Source organism: Tachypleus tridentatus, chromosome 7, assembly GCF_004210375.1.
Source record: "Tachypleus tridentatus isolate NWPU-2018 chromosome 7, ASM421037v1, whole genome shotgun sequence".
NCBI lineage: Eukaryota > Metazoa > Arthropoda > Merostomata > Xiphosura > Limulidae > Tachypleus > Tachypleus tridentatus.
Window position 1 is genome coordinate 82919528 of NC_134831.1, and position 19046 is coordinate 82938573.

General features: G+C 35.1%; 1 protein-coding gene across 1 annotated transcript in view; it reads right to left on the reverse strand.

Annotated features, from left to right (window-relative positions):
• The window catches only part of LOC143256068 (uncharacterized), an 88987-nt gene that overhangs the window by 3828 nt on the left and 66113 nt on the right, over positions 1 to 19046 (reverse strand). The window contains exons 3-6 of the mRNA XM_076512743.1: positions 4151 to 4276; positions 3181 to 3379; positions 2255 to 2462; positions 1593 to 1772 (exon numbers count right to left, since the gene is read on the reverse strand). Coding sequence (XP_076368858.1) covers positions 1593 to 1772; positions 2255 to 2462; positions 3181 to 3379; positions 4151 to 4276 — 713 coding nt within the window. The remainder of the gene's footprint in view (positions 1 to 1592; positions 1773 to 2254; positions 2463 to 3180; positions 3380 to 4150; positions 4277 to 19046) is intronic.

A 19046-nucleotide genomic window follows, 5' to 3' on the forward strand; every position in this document is an offset into this window, starting at 1 on the left:
AAACGGCTGATACATACCATCCCCAAGATCTGGAGCACTTGTACTCTGTCTTCGAAACACCGAACAATATCGGTTTGTAGTTTTCATGCAGGAAATTAACTGCGACTTTAGATCAGATATGGTTGTTACGTGACTTGCTTATTTTCACATTCAAAATCGTTTGAATATAACATATTCAACCCTTTGTATACTTCAGTGGAAAAAAAACTTAGAAATAAAAAACATGTACTGAAGTCACGATGGAAAATACACAGAACTTCCGTATTACTTTTACTACGAAGTTGAAAAGCACAAAGGTTTATACTGTGGACGACAAATAGAAAGTTAACAAATACTTAAGAGCTACAAATTAATGTTAAAATGTGAAGTGGAAAGAAAAAGTTAACACAGGTGTTTGAGTTATAAGTGGGAGAAAAAAGTTAAACACAAACATCTAAGTCAAACATTGGATGATAGTTGTTAACACGTACGCCTAAAATACGTGTGGGAGATATTTTATTGTACAAATAAATCACAACACATTCGTGCTATTAATAACTAATTTAACCGTATTTGACTTGTGCTATTAATCACTAATTTAACCGTATTTGACTCGTGCTATTAATCACTAAGTTAACCGTATTTGACTTGTGCTATTAATCACTAATTTAACCGTATTTGACTCGTGCTATTAATCACTAATTTAACCGTATTTGAAGATGAGCGTTACTTTAAAGCTGGAACGTGGTAACATTATATATATATTCGAAAATCTGCAGTGAAGTGTATTGCTATTCACTGGAAGAATAGATACGTGAATTTTAACAGTGGGCATGCATCATTTATGTAAAAATTACAGATAGATTAGACCTATCTTTTGTAACCATTGGTATATAGGGTTTTACAAAGTTATTGAACACAAAACAAAACACTGTAAAACATAAAAGATGAAAACAACGACACCGAAACTTTCGATGGTTGTAACTAATGACATCAGGTTATCACAGGCTTATTTAATTCTCCAAACGTCTACCGTTTCGAACATAATAAAGGACAAAGCGACAAAACAACACACGAAATTGTCGTAGAGAATCACAATCTTCCTTTTTTCATGCATGGACGCCATGTTTTGGTTAACACCAACGACGTGCCACCTGGCGATAAGAAATCCAATACCGTTGACTACAGCTATGCAAAGTTTTGCTGGATTATTAAGTTTGGTGCGTACTGTATAACTTTATATGTAGTAGCGAGCTGATGTACATATATATGTATGCATTAGATATCTTACTACTTATAGTTATTAAATGTTTTATCCATCATCTGTTCATCCAATTTCATTCTTGACCTAATATCAGATAAGAAGGTTTTTAAGTAAACTCAATGTACTAACCATGGGTTTCAGCCCATTATAACTACAAAATTAAAATATTACATTGCTTTAAACAAAAAGCATATTGGTAATTAATACTTGATGCGCCATAAAGTGTGAAGTTATTCTTTTGCTGGACAAACTGGATGTAATTGCTGACATATGGAGGGATTCTTTAAATTACTACGTAATCGTCTTATGTTGAAGCTTTCAAAGGTATCAGGTAAAAGCAAATTCATACCTCGACATGTTTTCTTAAGTCAAACCTGTCACTTGAACTTCGGAGATAATTACTGATGCTCATTTCTACGTCGTCTGATTCCCTGTTTCCATCGTGGCTTATCAGTTCTGGGATTTGTAGAATATGACGAATGCTGGCTTTAATTTCCAGCAGTGTCTTTTGAACTGAGCGAAACGACAGCTGCAAGAAAAATGGAAATATTTTTGTACATATATACAAAAATCAAGTGATGTGAAAAATATTGCAATTAATGTTTCAACTACAATCTGTAAAATGTCTTTCCAGTATGGAATTTTATTTGAACGAATACCAACAGTAAACACTGCAGTAAACAAATCGATTCGCAACAAATATTTAATAAAAGTAACAAGAAAGTCAATTTGGTTTTGCTTAATTATTTGATCTAAATTAATTTTCTTATCCCACGTTTTTAGCCTGCAAACAATAAGTTTCTTAAATAACTGGGTTTTTAGCATGTAATCAGAGAATAGGATTAGTAATAGATTAATGTTGTCTTAACATCAATGCACAATTATGGGACAAAGAGAAGAATCATCTTGTTGAATCAACTAAATACGTCTCGAACCATGAGACTAAACCTATTAAGTTCTGCTTACTGTTTCAAGTGTTAAGACTATTCCTCAGTTTGATTAACTTCTTACCACAACAACTGAGAATAACAACTTCGACTTCAGTTCGTCGCCATCTCGCAGCTCTGGTAAACTGTCCAAGGCGTCCAGTGTGTCTACTCTAGCTTGAGCATAAAGGTTACCATAACGACGAACCAAGGCCACAGGTCGATTCTCCTTCAGACATACTTCTTCAAATCTGACACCTCTGTCCAACAGCTTCTGGGCTTGCTCTGTTAGTCTGTTTCAGAAGAAATACCAAGTATTGTATGACGTCACGCTCATCCATAAATAGTTGCACTAGAAGATAATTAAGCAGATGCACCTTAAACTAATAAAACTTGTAGAATATTACTAATGGTAAAATGTATTAATATTTGAAAAACTTCTACAAATTGGTCTCTCCAGTAGGACGTTGAAAGATTGATTGGTTTGAATTTCGCGCAAAACAACACAAGGGCTATCTGCGCTAGCCGTCCCTTTTAGCAGTGTAAGGCTAGAGGGAATGGAGATAGTCATCACCACCCACCGCCAACTCTTCAGCTACTCTTTTACCAACGAATAGTGGAATTGACTGCCACATTATAACGCTTCCACGGCTGAAAAAACGAGCATGTTTGGTGTGTCGGGGATTCGAGCCCGTCACCCTCAGATTACCAGTCGAGTGCCTTAACCACTTGGCTTAGAAGGACGTTGAAAGCTTCTTAGAGAATAGATGACTATTTTTTTAAGATGTACTAATTAAGAACTGTTCATCTATCGTGTTTTCAGATACATATTTATATTTTCTCTAAGCCTTTTGTGCAATAAATAATGATCATTTAGAAATTTTTAAGATTTTGAGTTCATACTTTGTATTTTAGAGATTGACAGGTTTCAAAGTCATCATCAAAACGCATAATAACCAAGTGAATAAGTTGATACTTATGAACAATGAGGTTTAGAAAACTTGGAATTACCTTTCCTTCATATTTTTTTCACGCTCCTCCAGTGCAGCGATGGTTTGTCTGGCTTTGCTCAATTCAGAACGGAGGAAATCCACTTCTTTCCTAAGGGAGTGCACTTCCCATGGATCACCAAGGTTTTGGATGCTGTTTTCCACCTCCGAATTGATGACGCTTGTCGTGGATATGTTGGTTTTGGTCGATTCTTGAGATCCTAGTGTGTAAGACAATTAAAATAATGAACAATCGTCCCATTTTAAGTTACAGATTACACTACACAGCCCTTAAAAATAGCTTTTACAATACAGTCATTCAATATTATTTTAAGTTACTTCAAAGTTCATAAAATAATTATTCCAATACAATCGTTCAATGTTTAAGTTACAGACTTCAAAGTCCATTAAAAATAGTTCTTGCAATACACTGTTAAAAAGGATTTCACAAGATATAACGTTTATTTTATTGGCAATGATCTTTAGATTTTTTTTTCTGTCATTATGACAGTACGACTGACAATAAATCTGAGTATATTTTACTTTACTGTCCCTATACAGACTTCCGGTAAAAATAACATATCATCTCGGCTGCTCATCTAGTATGTTGCTTTCCGTAGTTGACGAGGCGTTTCATTCGATAACAGAGTTTATCTGGTCGGTTATGTGTGACCAATGCTTTTTTGCGTTCCATATACCGACGGTTTGATGAGCACTGGTATTTAGCTAAACGCATCGGAGGTGACTGGTATGCTTTTATGTTCATCTTACTAGAAATCGGTATGGGGTCAGCAAATAAAAAATTCGTCGTACATTTGTTTTGCAAAATCCTCTAAAGAAAGTTCGAAGCATTTTGGAATAAAATCATAAGACATCTTGAAAACTTTAATATTATTGGAAGTAACACACTGTCAGAAAATATAGAATTGGTAAGCCTATTAAACTACTGGGGAAAGAAACTGGCTTAGGAAGAATAATGGATTACACTTAACCATTAGAGACTGTTTCCCTGATCTCTGCTTTCTTGTGTTTATTTCTTCGGCTTCGATCGGATTTCTCCTCTAGGTATATGCTGTCTGTGCTGCTACTTTCACTACGAGAAGTTCTACTGGTTCGAGCTGATGAAATAAACATGTTTTAGTTCCTTTTCTGTAGATCAAAGCTTATAACAAGATTGTTTCTCGAATCAATGCTTTCTACTCTGATCAAATGCATTTCAAGGTTGTTTCCCGAATAATTTCCTTCTACTAGAGATTAAAGAGCATTACAGAATCGATACATTTTCAAGGTTGATATTGATATTAATATCAAAATCCTTCCAAAGCTTTTAATACTGCACTGCTTTGCAGGCTACAAAGTAAATAATAGCTAAAAACAGGAATGAATTCCAGCATAGTGAATAGAAATAGATGATAGATGTTATAGATTTCTTCTAGCTAACAGTTTTGAGAACATTTTTACAGTTATGCCTTTCGTATGTTTATACTTTACATAATAGGTACATCAGGGTGACTGTGTTGCACCCATAGAAGAAAGAAAATACATAAAACAGATCGTTTAAAATTCCACAGTCTTGAACAATTTGTTAGCTATTGAACATGGGCTTACTTAAATATCCTACATGTTGTCAAATGGGCTTAGTTACTGTAAACAGCAGATGTACAACTTTACCAGATTGTTTAATTTTGGGGAGAAAAGATGATTAATCGTCTGTTTATTTTTATTTTCTTAAGTGGTGATTTAGAAAACTCAGAATGTTTGACTTAACAAGTCAGCTGGGACAGACATGCCAGGCTTTAGATTATTCCTGGATACGCGATACAGGCTTCAATTGTTGTTGCTGTTGTTTTTTCAAGTCATGAATACCAAAACTAAATGAAAAAGCGAGAATATAACAGTAAAACTACAGCTGTTAATTGGATGCTTGAAAGAACACAAAATACGACACAGAAATCATGAGGGGAAGAGAAGAAAACATGAATTTTGAGGGGATAGCCTAATAACAAACAAATAAAAGAGAAAAAAGTAAACAAATTTGAGAAAAATGAAATAGAGCTGCAAAAGTTAGCGATATAAAACTGGAAAATACGAAGTATTAAAAAAAAAAAAGCTTGAGAATAAATGTGATAAAATAGTATAAGAAATAACAAGATCACAAGAAAATAACAGCTAAAATGATAAATAAAACACAAGGATTATTTGACAATAACAAGAGATGCAGATAGATGTTACAAGAAAAAGTTGTTAGCAAAGAAGAAGATGCAATGAAAAAATTTGTTTTGAATTTCGCGCAAAGCTACTCAAGGGCAATCTGTGCTAGCCGACCCTAATTTAGTAGTGTAAGACTAGAGGGAAGCAGCTAGTCATCACCACCCACCGCCAACTCTTAGGCTACTCTTTTACCAATGAATAGCGGTATTGACCGTCACATTATAACGCTCCCACAGCTGAAATGGCGAGCATGTTTGGTGCGACAGGGAATTTAACCCGCGACCGTCAGATTACGAGTCGAACCCTTAACCCGCCTGGCCATGCCGGGCCCAATGAAAAAGACGAGACGGAAAAATATAAACGTAATTTTACATGATAAATTTGTCAAAAGAAATAAAAAGGTGTGCGGAAAATAAAGGTATGATGGAAAATAATAGTAATAAGAAAACGGATCCAAAATTAAAGGACGCAGAAGTGGTAAAATAAAAGTAAATATGAAAACGGATCAAGCAAGTTCTGGAGATTTGTTTTTTCTGAATAGAGAGCAAGAAGCTTAAAAGAAAAAAAATAAAACTGAGCTAATTAAAGAAAACAAGTGTACAACGAAACGACAAACCTTTAAACATACCCCTTACAAACTAAAAAAATCGTTAACCGTTTAACTTGTTTGTTAACAGATATTTTATCATACCTTTTTCGCAGATCCGGATTCTCTTTTTTTACTAATTAAAATATTTCTTAATAACTTCAAACTTTAAATACTAGATGGCATTAAAAACTTTCAAAATACTTCTTTTTTTTTCGTTATAAGGAAAATTCACAACAGATATCTGCGCTAGACGTTCCTAATATAGCAGTGTAAGACTAGCGGGAAGGCAGCTAATCATCACTACCCACCGCCAAATTTTGGACTACTATTTTACGCAAGAAATAGTGGAATTGATTGCACATAATAACACAACCCACCCTCACCACTGCTGAAAGGGCGAGCATGTTTCTTGTGACAGGAATTCGAATCCGCGACCCTCAGGTTACCCGCAGTCGAGTGCTCTAACCACCTGGCTATGCTGGGCCCAGAAATATTTTTAGTTCTGTGCACGATTCATTGTACCATCGTCTAATTACTTTTGTTCTTTCCCGAAGAAAATGTTAGGTCAGTGCGAAAAACAGACACCCAAGGAAAAATATAAAGCTAGAGGGCGTCTAATGCTACTCACTCTTCTTTATTAAAGTAATAAAATAGAAAACAAGAGGGCGTCTTCTGCTACTCGTACTTCTTTATTAAAGTAATAAAATAGAAAACTAGAGGGCGTCTACTGCTACTCGTACTTCTTTATTAAAGTAATAAAATAGAAAACTAGAGGGAGTCTTCTGCTACTCGTACTTCTTTATTAAAGTAATAAAATAGAAAACTAGAGGGAGTATTCTGCTACTCGTACTTCTTTATTAAAGTAATAAAATAGAAAACTAGAGGGCGTCTTCTGCTACTCGTTCTACTTTATTAAAGTAATAAAATAGAAAACTAGAGGGAGTATTCTGCTACTCGTACTTCTTTATTAAAGTAATAAAATAGAAAACTAGAGGGCGTCTACTGCTACTCGTACTTCTTTATTAAAGTAATAAAATAGAAAACTAGAGGGAGTCTTCTGCTACTCGTATTTCTTTATTAAAGTAATAAAATAGAAAACTAGAGGGCGTCTACTGCTACTCGTTCTACTTTATTAAAGTAATAAAATAGAAAACTAGAGGGCGTTTACTGGTACTTAAACTTCTTTACTGCAGTGACAAACAGAATGAGTTTGTTTTAAGAAAAGGTTGAATGGGTGACTAAGCACCGTTAATACTTTACTTTTAGAACGTCGAAACGAAACGTTATAAACATATGTAATGTTCAGAAAATAACTATACTAACAAAACGCTAAGTGGATGCTCAAAATAACACAAAATATGACACAGAAATCATGAAGGAGAGAGAAGAAAATACGAATTATAAAGGAGATAGGCTACTAACATACAAATAAAAGAGGGAAAAGTAAAAAAAATTGAGAAAAATTAAATAGAGCTGCGAAAAGTTAGCGAAATAAAAACTGAAAAATATAAAGTCAAACAAGTTACTATTCCAACGTCAGTCATATTTAAATTGCAGGAGTCACTACCTTAGGGATACTGGCTGTAATTAATCTTGTGGGGCTAACTATCTACCCATTCCCTGACAATGACGTCTATTCTTCATGTTATAAAGGGTCGAGGTCGTTATATTTAACATAATTCCACTCTAATACACATTGTAGCGTTTAATTTAAGTTGCAGGAACTAATTGTAACCACAAGTAATTGGACAAACTTACAATCGTACGTACACAAAGTCAGTCATTATTTATAGATTGCTAGGTCACAATAGTAATAGTAATAAGCGGAAATACGACGTATAAAAAGAAACAGAATTTCAATTAATATGAACAGCAGTAAAGTGTTGAAGACGGACCACTAATCTGTGTTTTACATGGAGCAGTAAAGTGTTGAAGACGGATCGCTAGTTTTACATGGATCGTTAGCTACAAGTGAAACACAGGGACTAACTACAAACGCGCCGCTTTGTCTAAAGGGACCGGCCTGATCTGGTGGTTAGGGCACTCGACTCGTAATCTGTGGGTTGCAGGTTTGAATCCCGTCATCGAATATACTTTCCTTTTCAGGAGTGTGACGCTGAATCCTACTGTTCGTTAGTAAAGAGTATTCTAAGAATTGGCAGTACGTGGTGATGAGTAGCTGCTTTCCATCTAGTCTATCACTTCAAAATTTAGGACAGCAACCATTGATAACCCTTGAATAACTTTATGTCAAATACGATAAATAAATAAAAATTCAGGGAACTTGTTACTACAAACTCAACATCTGGACTGGCAGAGCTGACTATAAACGTAACCTTGTAATTAAAAGAGTTGGTTACTACAAACACAACACCTGGACTGGCAGAGCTGACTATAAACGTAACCTTGTTATTAAAAGAGTTGGTTACTACAAACACAACATCTGGACTGGTAGAGCTGACTATAAACGTAACCTTGTTATTAAAAGAGTTGGTTACTACAAACACAACATCTTGACTGGCAGAGTTGACTATAAACGTAACCTTGTTATTAAAAGAGTTGGTTACTACAAACACAACATCTGGACTGGCAAAGCTGACTATAAACGTAACCTTGTTATTAAAAGAGTTGGTTACTACAAACACAACATCTGGACTGGTAGAGCTGACTATAAACGTAACCTTGTTATTAAAAGAGTTGGTTACTACAAACACAACATCTGGACTGGTAAAGCTGACTATAAACGTAACCTTGTTATTAAAAGAGTTGGTTACTACAAACACAACATCTTGACTGGCAGAGTTGACTATAAACGTAACCTTGTTATTAAAAGAGTTGGTTACTACAAACACAACATCTGGACTGGCAAAGCTGACTATAAACGTAACCTTGTTATTAAAAGAGTTGGTTACTACAAACACAACATCTGGACTGGTAGAGCTGACTATAAACGTAACCTTGTTATTAAAAGAGTTGGTTACTACAAACACAACATCTGGACTGGTAAAGCTGACTATAAACTTAACCTTGTTATTAAAAGAGTTGGTTACTACAAACACAACATCTTGACTGGCAGAGTTGACTATAAACGTAACCTTGTTATTAAAAGAGTTGGTTACTACAAACACAACATCTTGACTGGCAAAGCTGAATATAAACGTAACCTTGTTATTAAAAGAGTTGGTTACTACAAACACAACATCTTGACTGGCAGAGTTGACTATAAACGTAACCTTGTTATTAAAAGAGTTGGTTACTACAAATACAACATCTGGACTGGCAGAGCTGATTATAAACGTAACCTTGTTATTAAAAGAGTTGGTTACTACAAACACAACATCTGGACTGGCAGAGTTGACTATAAACGTAACCTTGTTACTGAAAGAGTTAGTTATTACAAACACAACACCTGGACTGGCAGAGCTGACTATAAACGTAACCTTATTATTAAAAGAGTTGGTTACTACAAACACAACATCTGGACTGGCAGAGCTGACTATAAACGTAACCTTGTTATTAAAAGAGTTGGTTACTACAAACACAACATCTTGACTGGCAGAGCTGACTATAAACGTAACCTTGTTATTAAAACAGTTGGTTACTACAAACACAACATCTGGATTGGCAGAGCTGACTATAAACGTAACCTTGTTATTAAAAGAGTTGGTTACTACAAACACAAGATCTGGACTGGTAGAGCTGACTATAAACGTAACCTTGTTATTAAAAGAGTTGGTTACTACAAACACAACATCTGGACTGGTAAAGCTGACTATAAACGTAACCTTGTTATTAAAAGAGTTGGTTACTACAAACACAATATCTTGACTGGCAGAGTTGACTATAAACGTAACCTTGTTATTAAAAGAGTTGGTTACTACAAACACAACACCTGGACTGGCAGAGCTGACTATAAACGTAACCTTGTTATTAAAAGAGTTGGTTACTACAAACACAACATCTGGACTGGTAGAGCTGACTATAAACGTAACCTTGTTATTAAAAGAGTTGGTTACTACAAACACAACATCTGGACTGGTAAAGCTGACTATAAACTTAACCTTGTTATTAAAAGAGTTGGTTACTACAAACACAACATCTTGACTGGCAGAGTTGACTATAAACGTAACCTTGTTATTAAAAGAGTTGGTTACTACAAACACAACATCTGGACTGGCAAAGCTGACTATAAACGTAACCTTGTTATTAAAAGAGTTGGTTACTACAAACACAACATCTTGACTGGCAGAGTTGACTATAAACGTAACCTTGTTATTAAAAGAGTTGGTTACTACAAATACAACATCTGGACTGGCAGAGCTGATTATAAACGTGACCTTGTTATTAAAAGAGTTGGTTACTACAAACACAACATCTGGACTGGCAGAGTTGACTATAAACGTAACCTTGTTACTGAAAGAGTTAGTTATTACAAACACAACACCTGGACTGGCAGAGCTGACTATAAACGTAACCTTGTTATTAAAAGAGTTGGTTACTACAAACACAACATCTGGACTGGCAGAGCTGACTATAAACGTAACCTTGTTATTAAAAGAGTTGGTTACTACAAACACAACATCTTGACTGGCAGAGCTGACTATAAACGTAACCTTGTTATTAAAACAGTTGGTTACTACAAACACAACATCTGGACTGGCAGAGCTGACTATAAACGTAACCTTGTTATTAAAAGAGTTGGTTACTACAAACACAAGATCTGGACTGGTAGAGCTGACTATAAACGTAACCTTGTTATTAAAGAGTTGGTTACTACAAACACAACACCTGGACTGGCAGAGCTAACTATAAACGTAACCTTGTTATTAAAAGAGTTGGTTACTACAAACACAACATCTGGACTGGTAAAGCTTACTATAAACGTAACCTTGTTATTAAAAGAGTTGGTTACTACAAACACAATATCTTGACTGGCAGAGTTGACTATAAACGTAACCTTGTTATTAAAAGAGTTGGTTACTACAAACACAACATCTGGACTGGCAAAGCTGACTATAAACGTAACCTTGTTATTAAAAGAGTTGGTTACTACAAACACAACATCTGGACTGGTAGAGCTGACTATAAACGTAACCTTGTTATTAAAAGAGTTGGTTACTACAAACACAACATCTTGACTGGCAGAGTTGACTATAAACGTAACCTTGTTATTAAAAGAGTTGGTTACTACAAACACAACATCTGGACTGGCAAAGCTGACTATAAACGTAACCTTGTTATTAAAAGAGTTGGTTACTACAAACACAACATCTGGACTGGTAAAGCTGACTATAAACGTAACCTTGTTATTAAAAGAGTTGGTTACTACAAACACAACATCTTGACTGGCAGAGTTGACTATAAACGTAACCTTGTTATTAAAAGAGTTGGTTACTACAAATACAACATCTCGACTGGCAGAGCTGACTATAAACGTAACCTTGTTATTAAAAGAGTTGGTTACTACAAACACAACATTTGGACTGGCAGAGTTGACTATAAACGTAACCTTGTTATTAAAAGAGTTGGTTACTACAAACACAACATCTTGACTGGCAGAGCTGACTATAAACGTAACCTTGTTATTAAAACAGTTGGTTACTACAAACACAACATCTGGACTGGCAGAGCTGACTATAAACGTAACCTTGTTACTAAAACAGTTGGTTACTACAAACACAACATCTGGACTGGTAAAGCTGACTATAAACGTAACCTTGTTATTAAAAGAGTTGGTTACTACAAACACAACATCTGGACTGGTAGAGCTGACTATAAACGTAACCTTGTTATTAAAAGAGTTGGTTACTACAAACACAACACCTGGACTGGCAGAGCTAACTATAAACTTAACCTTGTTATTAAAAGAGTTGGTTACTACAAACACAACATCTGGACTGGTAAAGCTGACTATAAACGTATCCTTGTTATTAAAACAGCTGGTTACTACAAACACAACATCTGGACTAGAAGAGTTGACTATAAACGTAACCTTGTTACTGAAAGAGTTAGTTACTACAAACACAACACCTGGACTGGTAGAGCTGACTATAAACGTAACCTTGTTATTAAAAGAGTTGGTTACTACAAACGCAACATCTTGACTGGCAGAGTTGACTATAAACGTAACCTTGTTATTAAAAGAGTTGGTTACTACAAACACAACATCTGGACTGGCAGAGCTGACTATAAACGTAACCTTGTTATTAAAAGAGTTGGTTACTACAAACACAACATCTGGACTGGTAGAGCTGACTATAAACGTAACCTTGTTATTAAAAGTGTTGGTTACTACAAACACAACATCTGGACTGGTAGAGCTGACTATAAACGTAACCTTGTTATTAAAAGAGTTGGTTACTACAAACACAACATCTGGACTGGTAGAGCTGACTATAAACGTAACCTTGTTATTAAAAGCGTTGGTTACTACAAACACAACATCTTGACTGGCAGAGTTGACTATAAACGTAACCTTGTTACTGAAAGAGTTAGTTACTACAAACACAACACCTGGACTGGCAGAGCTGACTATAAACGTAACCTTGTTATTAAAAGAGTTGGTTACTACAAACACAACATCTGGACTGGCAGAGCTGACTATAAACGTAACCTTGTTATTAAAAGAGTTGGTTACTACAAACACAACATCTGGACTGGTAGAGCTGACTATAAACGTAACCTTGTTATTAAAAGAGTTGGTTACTACAAACACTACACCTGGACTGGCAGAGCTGACTATAAACGTAACCTTGTTATTAAAAGAGTTGGTTACTACAAACACAACATCTGGACTGGTAAAGCTGACTATAAACGTAACCTTGTTATTAAAAGAGTTGGTTACTACAAACACAACATCTGGACTGTTAAAGCTGACTATAAACGTAACCTTGTTATTAAAAGAGTTGGTTACTACAAACACAACACCTGGACTGGCAGAGCTGACTATAAACGTAACCTTGTTATTAAAAGAGTTGGTTACTATAAACACAACATCTGGACTGGTAAAGCTGACTATAAACGTAACCTTGTTATTAAAAGAGTTGGTTACTACAAACACAACATCTGGACTGGTAGAGCTGACTATAAACGTAACCTTGTTATTAAAAGAGTTGGTTACTACAAACACAACATCGGGACTGGCAGAGTTGACTATAAACGTAAACTTGTTACTGAAAGAGTTAGTTACTACAAACACAACACCTGGACTTGCAGAACTGACTACAAACGAAACATTTTTACTAAAAGAGTTAGTTACTACAATCACATTTACTAACTATTAATACAACGTTTACACCAGAGGATATAACTTTTAACATGAACCTAATTAGACTGGATAAGAAAACTACAAACACAACGCCTAAGTTAGGAATAATAATAACTAATACAACATTTGAAGTATATAAAAAAGTTATATTTCCTTTTTAGTTGTTTTTATCCGAAAGCAATTATTCTTTAAAAACGAATCTTAAAATAATTTATACAAACTTGAACAAAATTCAAGTTGGATTACGGTTTCATTACTGATATTTACTTTAAATGTTGTTTTATAGTGAACATTATATTCAGTGAAGTTTACATCAGTTCAAAGTACTTGATGAATCTCTTCACGGTGACTATATTTCACCATATTTTTAAATATTTAACGAGCACACACTGAGTGCTAATTATTATAAATAATTTTTGGACACTTATGATTTTGTTTGTTTCGTTTCAGATATTCGGACAAAATTGCCCAAAAGATATTTACACTAGTCATTCCTAATGTAAGGAGGGCAGAAATTCAACAGCACCCGCCACCAACCTTTGAGCTGCTTTGACTGAGCAGCGAGATTTGACCGTATAATGTACTCACAGCCACCAAACGTGAAGCGTGATTTTACGTCAACAAAAAGCGGCTCCCTACCAGTGGTGCAGTGGTTTGTCTGCGGACTCACACCTTTAGAAACCGGGTTTCGATACTCGTGCTGGGCAGAGCACAGAGAAGCCATTTCTCAACTTTGCGCTTAATCCAAAAACAAATAAACAACCCAAACAAACAAAAAAGCGAACCATGAACCTTTGGATTCACAGTCCAACACACCTAACCTCACCCGGTTCAAGTTATGCCTTACACGTGTAAGATTAACAGAATTACACAGTTGAATCTAAAATGTGGTATGGACATAATGCGATTGTAATATAAATAAACCAAATGACAGAAAACGAAAAATAAGGCGAATGACTCCTTATTTTTATATCTTCATAATGGTTTTAACTGAAATAGCAAAATATTTTCACCCAACTTTGAGATTTGGGTTTGGAAACTTAAGATGCACAGAGTGTGAACAAAAGGTGCCCACCTCTGGAAATGTTGTTAATTTTTTATATATTTTATTAGATAACAGAAAAACATGTGAAACTATATGTTACTAAAACGTACTCGAAGAAATCTGCTGAAATATGATCTCAAATCCTAATTTTAACACTGACTTTCCTAAACACCTGAACTTTTCATGAATTTAGTTACATTTTATCATAATAAATGTACACGTGCTGTAGTTTATTAGATATTTTGATTCCAGTTAGCCTACAAAATAATCAAACAAGTTTTTCCATTGTTGTGGAGTCGTTAAAAGATATCGTAGAAGTAAGAGAATTGATATTATGGAATGGCCAGGTCAATCACCTGATATCAATCAGATTGAAAACTCACGAGCTGAGTTAAACCGATTAACAAAAGATCACAAGTCAAATATGGAAGATTAATTTTTTGAAGTACTCAAAGAAGTATGGCAGTCAGTCATTCAGGAATATCTGTACAAACTTACTGAAAGCATGCCGTGTTGATGTGAAGCAATACTAGAATCCAAGAGAATGCTGACTAAATATTAACTTGTGAAACTGGTTTGTGTTATTTTGAGTGTTTCATTTTTACGTTCGATTATTGGAGAGAAACTTGTTTTTGATCATTTTGTAGGCTAACTGAAATAGGAACATCTAAGAAACTACAGCACGTGCACAACACTTTGTTATGATAAAATGTAATTGAAATCATGAAAAGTTCAGGTGTTTACTAAAGCCAGTGTTAAAATTAGGATTTCAGATCGCATTTGAACAGATCTTGTCGAGTATATTCTAAAGACATATAGTTTGTTTGTTTGTTTGTTGAATTTCGCACAAAGCTACTCGAGGGCTATATGTGCTAGCCGTCCCTAATTTAGCAGTGTAAGACTAGAGGGAAGGCAGCTAGTCATCACCACCCACCGCCAACTCTTGGGCTACTCTTTTACCAACGAATAGTGGGATTGACCGTAACATTATAACGCCCCCACGGCTGGGAGGGCGAGCATGTTTGGCGCCACGGGGATGCGATCCCGCGACCCTCAGATTACGAGTCGCACGCCTTAACTTGCTTGGCCATGCCGGGCCTAACATATAGTTTTACATGTTTTTCTGCTTTCTAATAAAAGATATAACAAATTGATAACATCTTCAAGAAGCCAGTTTCTTTATTTCCACCCCCTGTATATATATGTATAACGTCCAATTAACATGCATAAATAAGAAAGATATTAACATTTCAGATTTACTGAGGGTGGAAGAGTTTCAGTCACTTTTACAATCGTTAAATAAAAGAAACTGTTCATAACGAAAGGCTCTTTCAGCAGTGGGGGAGTTCTGATGTGACGGTCAGTTCCACTATTCGTGTGCAAAAGAGTAGTCCCAGAGTTGGTTGGCGGTGGGTGGTGACGGCTAGTTTCCTCTCCTTCTACTCTTACACTACTAAATTAGGGATGGCTAGTGCAGATAGCCCTCATATGGCTTTACGCGAAAATTCAAAACAAACAAACAAACCATAACGAACTTTCTAAAATAGAATAAAATATATGATTGTGATTTTTTTGAAAAAATGTCATCCAGACTATATGTCATTTTAAGTTTTACAAGAAGTAACCAGAGTTATTTCAAATCGATTTACATTTAATATCACCATTGGAATGGGCAGAAAACTTTGGACGATAAAAATTAAGAACTTGATTTTTTAACCTAAAAATATTATTCTGTTATTCAATAGAAATCAGACAATAAACGTTAAACAACAAAAAACGTGTGTGAATTTTCATATTCAAAACCGTGATTGATCGGCGGCCATGTTTAGGTGTTATTATTCGGCACCGCAATTTTAAACGTAGGAAATTTCTACGAAAGGTGGCAGTATCAACATAAGATAAAACGTTTTGATACTTTTCCCCACAGACCAGGAAACATTCTTATGTGTTGTCTTCCAATACAACTTTAAAATTAAACAAACAAAGTCGTGGGAACTTGATAGATGTGCTTTTATTTGAGTTTATTCTGCTATCTTTCTCATGAAGACCCTATTTTAATTAATTGCTCGGCCGCAAGCTTGTAAGCTTGTATGTCTTTGTAATCTATAATTGTCATCTATTATCGTATTAATGATACAGCCGTCTCTATTGCAATAGTAATGAGTAGGAGGATTCTCTTTCGTAACAATAGCTCTCACTTGGAAGATGAGGGTGTTGTTTAGGGTTGGTATAGATTTAGAGTCTGCTATTGTTCGAAGTGTTCTGTTTCACAAATTATTCTGATTTTGTGAATATTGAAAGTTGCTGACTTCGAAACCTTATGGTATTTGTTTATAACAATATTTTTATAAAAAAAAACATTTTTTTTATTTGAATGAGGTGTGATGTATTATTTAGAAGCAAAAAGCAACAAAAGTCAAACTCTGTAAGACAAAAAAATGACTACATAATGTTGATTTTTCAACTTCCCATCGATTAGGCTATCAGAAACCGTTCTGTCGACTAATAAAGAATCTGGTCATTGACGCATCAAACTTTACACTGTAGAAAAGATTGAGAAATTTATATTAAAATGACCTTGACATGTACTTCAGCAGCAACGTGACAACAAAACTGACATAAGATACAGTGAAATGTATCAGAACTACATTTTGACATTGTTTGGCATTTCGTAGGTAGTTAAATGGCACTGAAAATAATCGCTTTTGAGAAGTTTATGTAATTGTCCTTTGCAATGAAAAATATTTATATGCTCAGATCAAAAAAGAATACATTGGAGATATAGCATATTCAAAGCTATTTCTTTCACTTCATGACATGAAATAAAAACAAAGACATTTAGATCAGTCTGGAGTACCAGGACCATTCAGAAAGCTGTAACAATTCGTACCAATCTATGGCAAACAAAGTGCGAAAGGAGATTGACCAAAGCTTTCCAGGTGTTCAGGCAGCCCCCCGCTAGTACAGCGGTATGTCTCCGGATTTACAACGCTAAAATCAGGGGTTCGATTCCCCTCGGTGGGCTGAGCAGATAGCCCGATGTGGCTTTGCTATAAGAAAAACACAAACACACACAAGTGTTCAGGCAATAGTACACAACATAAACGGAAAGGATATATGTATATCTATTAAAGCAATACAAGTCAAATGTACACAAATCACTTTTATAACATTTGTTCAACTGCATACCTTGATCAGTTATGGAATGTAACAGGTATTCCATGAGAGGACATATCAGTCAAGTCGTCTGATGCAGTACCTGTGAATTTCTTTGTTATCGGACAACAAAAACAGGTTCTGGGAAATTGTTGTTTCAATGCACAAGACGGATTATGGAAATTACAAGGAGCAATGGTGTGCTTTGAACATGAGAATCTAACGACGGGGCCTTTTTGCACGAACGTCATATAAAGCAGGTTCGAATGTGGCGACATGGACTATAAAAATGTGAGAAAGCCCTCAAATATTCTACATATTGGTTGATGTACCTTATTTTTCACCTAAGTTTTGAAGTCATGGTTATTATTATTATATGTACATAATAATAAATTTCAAGTTAATTATCATGAACTTTAGAAGAGTGTTATCAGAAGCGTTATTTCTAACAGTTTGAATTCAGCTGTTATTTGAAACGATGCTGTTTCAAGGTCGTAACTGTATCAAGCTAATACTTCAAGCTATTCATTTAAGTAACCAACGGATACGTGATGCCAGAGAATCAAGCCACTATTCTACAGAGTATTTTAGAAATACTTCTCTGATATACGGAGTAAAAACAAAGGAACTTATATGACTATCTGACTAAGTTAGTTGGATTACCAAACGTTGACTACAGTACTGCTTTCAAAACAACTTCAAGGTGTAAGCGATCTATTGTACTGGTATGTAGAATGGAAAGTCCAAGGTTCAAGTCTGTTATATGCCATTGTATACAATTTGCACTTTCAGTTGTGGGTGAAGCATAGAAGTGTCAGTCAATCACGCTGTTCACTTAAGAGTGATTGCGAAAAAAAGAAACGCTTCTAGTGGATGCCCTCTGGTGGGGTCAGTGGTTTTAAATTATAAATAGCTATACCTTAACTTTGGGATCACTAAATATGGCCGTTTTGCTCATGAAAATTATTGTTTGATGTTAAGCAGTGTTTAAAGTTACACAGTGAGCTATCTGTGCTATGTTCACCACAGGTATCAAAACTCGATTGTTAGCGTTATGAACCTTCAGATTTACTCTGAACCATCTGAGGGGGGAACGAAAAGTGTTGTTCAGATTGAGAATATCCAATACCATTACAGTTTTAAATCATAAATACTTTAGTTCAATGTCATCTCTCCTACATTATTTTTGAAGCTTTTAATTTTATTCTCAGATGGTTTAATTTTCTCTCATATCAATATTTATATACAATTATATTTTACAAAACCACGACTTAGTCATGTCCAGTTGACCATTACAGCTAAGTTCAATGAGTCTTACATCAGTTTCGACATACAAACTTCTTTCAAAAATGAAAATAAAAGAAAGGTTTCAAATTAAATTTAAAGTTTTCGCACGGGACTGTGACGTTTCGTATTATACCCCGTTAGCTCGTAAACTGACTTTAGATAATACTTTCTACACGAAAACAGTAATTATTCCAGACTACAATTTCCAAAGGCAGTTAAGTAGACAAATATCTAATTGCTTTCTAAGGTACGTACACCTGTCGAATTCCTTCCTAAGTTACTAATTTATATATTTTTTTACTGACTCCGACAGTTCTAATAACCACTTCATGA